The 7,637-nt window shown below is 36.5% G+C and overlaps 1 protein-coding gene across 1 annotated transcript; it reads right to left on the reverse strand.

Moving 5' to 3' along the window:
- Positions 1–267: 267 nt before the first annotated feature.
- On the reverse strand, positions 268–1,134 carry LOC145508908 (olfactory receptor 7A10-like). The gene has a single exon (XM_081496678.1). It carries the CDS (start codon positions 1,132–1,134, stop codon positions 268–270), a length of 867 nt encoding a protein of 288 aa, XP_081352804.1.
- Positions 1,135–7,637: the final 6,503 nt, after the last annotated feature.

Here is a 7,637-nt window from a genome sequence, read left to right on the forward strand (position 1 = left end):
TGCATATAGCCCCATGAGATAAATGGGAATGTCCAAATATTTCTTTCTCAAGATGACAAATAAATTAGGAGTAATAGGAAGACAACAAAGTGGCAAACTCTCAATATCACAGAGAGAAAAAAAGCTTAATAAAGTGAGTTAACTTGTATAGATAAATGGAAGCTAAAGAAATAAACATTCCAGAAGTAAATAGAAAAAGCAAGTTCTACTTTCAAAATGAAATTTTAAAAATTCACCATGTATGGCTCTGAGTTTTAAGCCCTGCAATCAGTGGCAGTTCTTCAGCCCCAGGACACTTAACTTGTTATTAGTTTCCTTCCCAAATATTTTCAGAGCTTTTTTAATATCTTTATTCCTGAGACTGTACATGAAGGGATTCAGCATGGGTGTGACCACACTGTACATCACTGAGGCGATCACACTTGAGTGTGAGTTGTGGGTATCAGCAGAGGTAAGGTACACTCCCAGGACTGAACAAGAAAATAAGGAGAGAACTGAGAGATGAGATGCACAGGTGGAAAATGCTTTATACTTCCCCAGAGCTGATGAGATTCCATTTATGCAGGAAATTATCTTAGAGTAAGAGTAAAGAATAGCAACAAGGGAACCACCACCCAGCACCACTGATACAGAATATACCACCATGTCACAGATGAAGGTGTCAGAACAGGCAAGTTTGATCATCAAGTTGGCTTCACAGAAAAAGTGGGGGATTTCCCCCTTTTTACAGAAGGACAACTGTACCACCATTAAGCTTTGCATCAGGGAATATAGGAAACTCATAATAAAAGATGACAGAACCAGAAGACCACAGAGCCGGGGTTTCATGATGACCATGTAGTGCAGGGGGTGACAGATGGCCACATACCGATCATAGGCCATCATGGTCAGGAGGAAGACATCCAATCCCCCAAACAGTAAGAGAAAATACATCTGGATGATGCAGCCTTCATAGCTTATGACTTTGCTGTGAGTCTGGATGTTCCACAGCATCTTTGGGATGATGGTGGAGGTGTAACAAATGTCTACAAAGGACAGGTTAGAAAGGAATAAGTACATGGGGGTGTGGAGGTGGGGGTCTGAGCTGATGGCCAGGATGATGAGCAGGTTTCCAAACACAGTGATCAGGTACATGGAGAGGAAAAGCCCAAATATGAGGGGCTGCAGTTCTGGTCCATTTGATAATCCCAGAAGTAGAAATTCTGAAATCTGTGTATTATTACTAGGTCTGTAAGATTGATGTGACAACTAGGAAAGAAAAAATAATGACTAATTTTCATACAAATGGGCATTACTAAAATAGGTGGAATTTTACAATTAATATTTTGAAGTTAAGCTACATATATGTGTGTGTGTGTGTGTACGTGCATGCTAATTGGCTCAGCTGTGTTCCACTCTTCGTGACTTCATCACTTTCATTTTTGTTTCTACCAAAGGTCTTCAAGAATACTAAAGTGACAGCTCAACTATTCAGTAAGGGAAAATATGGAGGAAACAGAATAGACTGAGTGATATATTTGACCACACACTATGAATAAACACCCACAATCCCTTACATATACACCTGTACATTCATAAAAGAACTCAGTCTTAAACAGAAATTTGGTAGAAAAACTCTAGTTCCTTGTTTGGAACAATGTAATCAAAAACAAGAATAAAAATTCTCCAACCCTTCCTACACAAATGTAAAGATTTTGTATAGACTATTTATAATAGAGAATACAAATGAAAAAGTAGCCCATAGATAGTATTCAGCTTCAGAGGAAAATAATTGCAAAATAAAGCTATTTAGCATACTGCTTTTTAATTCTCAAAGATATTTTTTAATCTGAATACCCAGAGTGAAAAAGAGATAATGTGACATTAAAGTATCATGAACTTTTATTACAAAGTAATATTTGCAAGCAATACATTGGTCTGGATCTTTCTTACAAATATAGAAATGTTTCAAAAGTAGCCCATCTTAAAAATAAAAAAAAAAGATATCCACAATTCACTGAACTACCTCCACACCAAATGCTTTTTATTACTTCCTTTTTCTGCAAAACCCCTTAGATAAGTCCCGCTTTTACTAGAAGCACTGTATGCCAGCCATTCTTGACTCTAATGGGTTACCTTCACTTAATAGTCAACAGTCACCCCTGTGAAGGTTCATGCTTATGACCCTTTTCAGCATGATAAATAAATACATTAGTTAGGTAATCAGAAAAGCAAACAACTAGCAATCTTTTAGCGTTGGGCCCAGCAAGTGGCTATCAGGTGACCTCAAGGATATGTTCTTGGATTTGATTTTCTCCGATCCTTTTCTGTAGTACCTCCTGGATTCGCCAACTCACCTGGTTGGGAACTCTGAGAGGAAGGTCACTTGGGGGAACTCCAGACTCCTCCTGGATGGTTAATGATGGAGACTGAAACTCTGGCTCCTCAAAAGACAGCAGGAAGGAGGGTGGCAAGAGTCTCCCAGCCAGACTTAGGACTCCAAGAGCAACTACCACACCCATGCAGTCCAAGGTTGTACAGGCTGAGGGATGCAGCAGAGGAGATATTTATAGCTCCCCTTGTCTGCTCATCAGCACAGTTCTGTCTTGTTACTCCAAACCCTAAGCACATGATTTCCCAGTGGGACACTAGTCTGTGAGCACGGAAGGGAATGTGGAGATTCTGGGTTTCCAAGAGACGAGGTTAGAGTCAAGAGAATCCATAGCTTATTATCATAGTTCTCCCTCGGGTACTTTCTGAATTCTTCAGTCTAACCTTCCAGCACCTCATCCCAAACCTGATTTAAGATTTTCTCCAAATTTAAGACTACATTACATACTTGCATAGATTAGATTCCTTGAGTCTATAAAGTATTTTGTAGTAGAGACACAGCCCCTGATGTCTAGAGAAAATTGCTCTTCTTTTTAACAAGGAAAAGGAGGAGAACTTTATTCCTTTGATATAAACCTTGAGCTCTGCACACCTCAGTTTCATGCCATGTTGTCCAAAATCACTTGGAATTTCATAATTATATCACAAGTTAAGAATTGTCATTTAGTCCCTCACATTGAAATGTTGTTAATCGTAAGGTATATATTTGGATTTTTTTCCTTCTATAATATTTACTCAGAATAGGAAAGTAAATATGTTCTTCCTTGTAGCTTCCAGAAGAAATCCAGTATGGCAATTAATTTGATTTTACCGAATGAGACTCATTTCAGTCTTTTGATCCCCAGAATTGTAGAAGCATAAATGTGTTTATTTAAATCATTAGTGTGGTAACTTTACATTTGCACTAGGAATTGGCCATAGATATTTATTCAACTTCCCTGGTGACTCAGTCAGTAATCTACCTACAAGGTAGAAGACACCAGTTCAGTCCCTGGTCCAGGAAGATCGGGTGGAGAAGGAAATGGCAACCCATTCCAGTATTCTTGTCTGGAGAATCCAATCGACAGAGAAGTCTACAGTCCATAGGGTCACCAAGAGTCAGACACGTCTTAGCGACTAAACCACCACCAACACCATAGACATTTAGCCAATAAAATTTTGTTCAAGAAACCGAGATTACATTTCTGAATTTATTCATTTAGCTTCCCCTGGGGAAAGACATACTGTGTTGTAATCTCATCTTAAGTAGAAGAGGAAATTTAAATTCAGTTTGGGGATATTCAGACTTTTTAGCTAATAGAGATTTTCTCATTGCATATATGTAAATGTGCTTTAGATTGTGATGTCCCTGAGACACTAAGATAGGAAAAGTAATCATTTAATTTGTTGTCTACCATTTATACATATTAATTCATCTGATCCAAGAACATATGATATTGCTGCATTTATTTGTACCTACTTCCACTTTTTTCATGAAAGTTTTAAAATGGTTTCGTGTATAGGAATTTAACCTCTTGGTTAAATTGATTTCTGAGTATTTTTATACCCTTTTTGATGCTATTGTGATTGAGAGTTTTCTTTTCTAGATTGTTCATTGTTAGTGTATATAGACATAATTGATTTTTACATATTGATTTTCTATCCTGCAAATTTACTGAATTTGTTTATGTGTTCTAATGTTTTTTGATGGAGCCTTTAGGTTTTCACAGATAGATAGATAGATAGATATAGATATAGATAGATAGATACATATAGAGACTTATCATCTTCAAACAAACAAACTGATGTCTTTCTTTCCGATTAGGATACCTTTATTTTTTTTCCTAGGTACTCTAACTAGAACTTTCAGGACTATGTTGAATAGAAGTGGTAAGCGTGGGCCCTCTTGTATTGTGTCTGATCTTAAAGAAGATGTTTTCAATTTTTTGCCAGCCAGTATAATGCCATCTATGGGCTTTTTATATATGGTCATTTTACTGTTGAGGTTCATTTCTTCTATATTCACTTTGGTAGAATTTTTATCACGAAAGAATGTTGAATTTTGTCAAATGATTTTTCTGCATCTATGGTCATTAACATATGATGTTTATCTTTAATTCCGTTCACAAGGTGCATTACATTGAATGATTTGCTTTTGTTGAACCATACTTTTGTCCCAGAGATTAACCTCATGTGATCCTGGGTTATGAACCATTTAATCCTCCATAGAACTTGATTTACCACTATCTTGTTTAGAAATTTTTCATGTATATTCATCTGTTATATTGGACTGTAGTTTCCTTTTTCCTTCTTTAAAGATTTTTGAACTTTTAAAAATAGCTTTATTGAGATATGATTCACATGCCATACAATTCACCAATTTTAAATGTACAATTCAGTTTTTTAGCACATTCTTAGATACCTACAACCATCAACAGTTTTAGAACATTTCCTGGTAGAATTCATGATGCAGTTGTTAAAATATGCTTATCTATGATGACCTTCGAGAGTCCTGGCTGCTGTTCTTCCAATCTCTCCCCACTCCCTTGTCATGAAGTTTATGTCAGTTTTCTGGATGGACATGTAGTCATTGGGTCTTCTGCACAGCTGGGGAAGCTGGACTCTCACTCATATGCTCTCACTTCTTTTGTAGGAGAAATCACAGGACAAAATGTTGCACATAGCATTGAGCTGTTCCACCTCAGGGAAGGCATGATGCCAGAGAAACTAACTAACTTGAAACATAAAGAAAGAAGACACCTTCAGTGAGAGTCATGAATGCGGATGTGAGAAACGACTTGCCTGGCAAAGACTAACATAGAAGCAGCAAAAAATGTATTATTTTACGTGTTTGCATGAAACATTCATCAATTTCTAGAGGTCAGTTATGGACTTGCTGTATGAGAAGAAGTACATTGCAGGGTGTATTATTTCACTGCAACTACTAGATAGTCATGCAAGTTGGCAGACCAAGCAAAGTTGATTGTCAAATAAAGCTCTTGAGCAAAGAACTCCAGAAGCTGGCAGTTTGTAGTTGGGCTGAGAAATCTCTTATATGAAAAGAATCAAGATGATACATGTGGGACATACCAGTATCTAATATAGATATAAATATTATGTTTCATCCCTTGGGGGGTTGTTGAAAGTCTACTATTCTGGAATTTATTGATGTGAGGTGAGCACATTGGGGTGATAGGCTCATACACAATGTACACAGTGTTGAACACAGCTATATGGACTTATGAGCATCTGAATAGTGATCAGGGCACCTCCAGCTATAAATTTCACCTGATAAGAAAGGCTCTGTAATAAACTATATTATTTAGGATAGCTTGTTATGCAGCAATAGCTAACTGAAACACAAAGCAAACAGTAATGAGAGCACACATAACAATCTACTGCTTTTTATTTTTGCCATACATTTTGATTTGGAGACAATATTCATGATAATTATTTAAACTTGTTTCAGATAACTAGATTATCAGTTGGTTCATTGGTTTCTCCTTAATGAGGAACTTTAACTTCTGTGCTAAGAAACTTGGAATGGTTGGAAGGATATGCACATTGTGTCAAAATAAATGGTGATCTGGAATCACATGACTGGGTAGAAATTTAAGCTTGCTTGTGAGTCATCATCCTTTGATCATGAAGACTGAAGATTACTGAGGAGGAAAGACATGTGAAATGGTTCAGCTTGGTATTGTTCATTCACTGCTTCTGATTCTTTACTGGTTATGATGAAATTTAGAAAAGTGAATATCCTTTGTTCAGAGCAACAGAGGAGCCATAACTATAATCAGGACAGGAAATTTTAAAGTCAAAATTGAATGATCCAGGAAAACAATTATAAAACACACCAACCAATCACGAACTCCAATGTATAGACTTCCTGTCTCTTGGACACCAATTTTCCATTTTTCAATGATTATAGATAGAAATTGTATAGATAGATGTATAGATAGAAATTGTTTACATGTAAGGTTGAAATTTTGCTATGACATATTTAAAGTTACCTCTGACAATAGGACCATATTGTTGCTGTTGTTCAGTTGATATTATGTCTAACTCTGTGACCCCATGGACTGCTGCAGGCCAGGCTTCCCTGTCCTTCACCATATACCAGCGTTTGCTCAAGCTCATGTCCGTTGAGTTGGTAATGCCATCCAACCATCTCATCCTGTCATCCCCTTCTCCTCCTGCCTTCAATCTTTTTCAGAATCAGGATCTTTTCCAATGACTCTGCTCTTCACATCAGGTAACCAAAGTATTAGAGCTTCAGCTTCAGTATCACTCCTTCCAGTGAATATTCAGGGTTGGTTTCCTTTAGGATTGACTGGTTTGATCTCCTTGCTGTTAAGGGACTCTCAAGAGTCCTATCCAACACGACAGTTTCAAAGCATCAGTTCTTCAGTGCTTGGCTTTCTTTGTGGTAACTCTCACATCCATGCATGACTACTGAAAAAACCATAGCTTTGACTATATGGACTTCTGTTGGCAAAGTAATGTCTCTGTTTTGTAATATGCTGTCTAGATTTTTCATAGCTTTCCTTCCAAGGAGCAAGAGTCTTTTAATTTCATTGCTGCAGTCACCATTAGAAGCGATTTTGGAGCACAAAGACCATATTAGGTCAGTCTATTTATTCACATTTGCTTTTCAATATAGATTTTACTCGGAGATACATATTTGATGATGATTTTTAATAGGTGATGGTTTTAATAGGTATCTACTATGGTAGATACTAGGGACAGAGGTTGAACAAGCAGCATATAACCCCAGAAGAACAGTTATAAAACTCAGTAGTGTGAATAAAGTTGATATTATCAAGATATCATGGAAATAAAGTTATGATGTAGACAAAAAATGAGAGACTCAAAATAACAAACTGATTTTTGATTTCACTCTGCAATGGAATTATATAGGTTACTGTAGCTGCTAAGTGTGGTCTTTCTATGTGAGTAATACAACTCAAGACAATTCTTTACGGAAAATTAAAAAAAAAAATACTTGGGAAGATAGCTCTCATTTAAGGGGAAAAAATGAGGAACAAAAATTTTCCCATGAAATAAATGGAAATTTTCAAATATTTCTCATCCAATTTCAGAAAAAATTAAGAAACTTAGAGAAGTAAGGAAAGATATCCATACACTAGACAGAATAGAAAGCTTAATCAAGTGACTTACTTAAATTATATGGAGAAGTTGAAATCAAAGAAATAGAAAGACCAGGAAATAAATATAAGGAATAAGAGCTCTTTCTGCAATCTGATCAAGAATCACAATTTCTGCTT

The sequence above is a fragment of the Giraffa tippelskirchi genome, chromosome 6, assembly GCF_054371585.1.
Source record: "Giraffa tippelskirchi isolate mGirTip1 chromosome 6, T2T-mGirTip1v1.2.pri, whole genome shotgun sequence".
Lineage (NCBI taxonomy): Eukaryota > Metazoa > Chordata > Mammalia > Artiodactyla > Giraffidae > Giraffa > Giraffa tippelskirchi.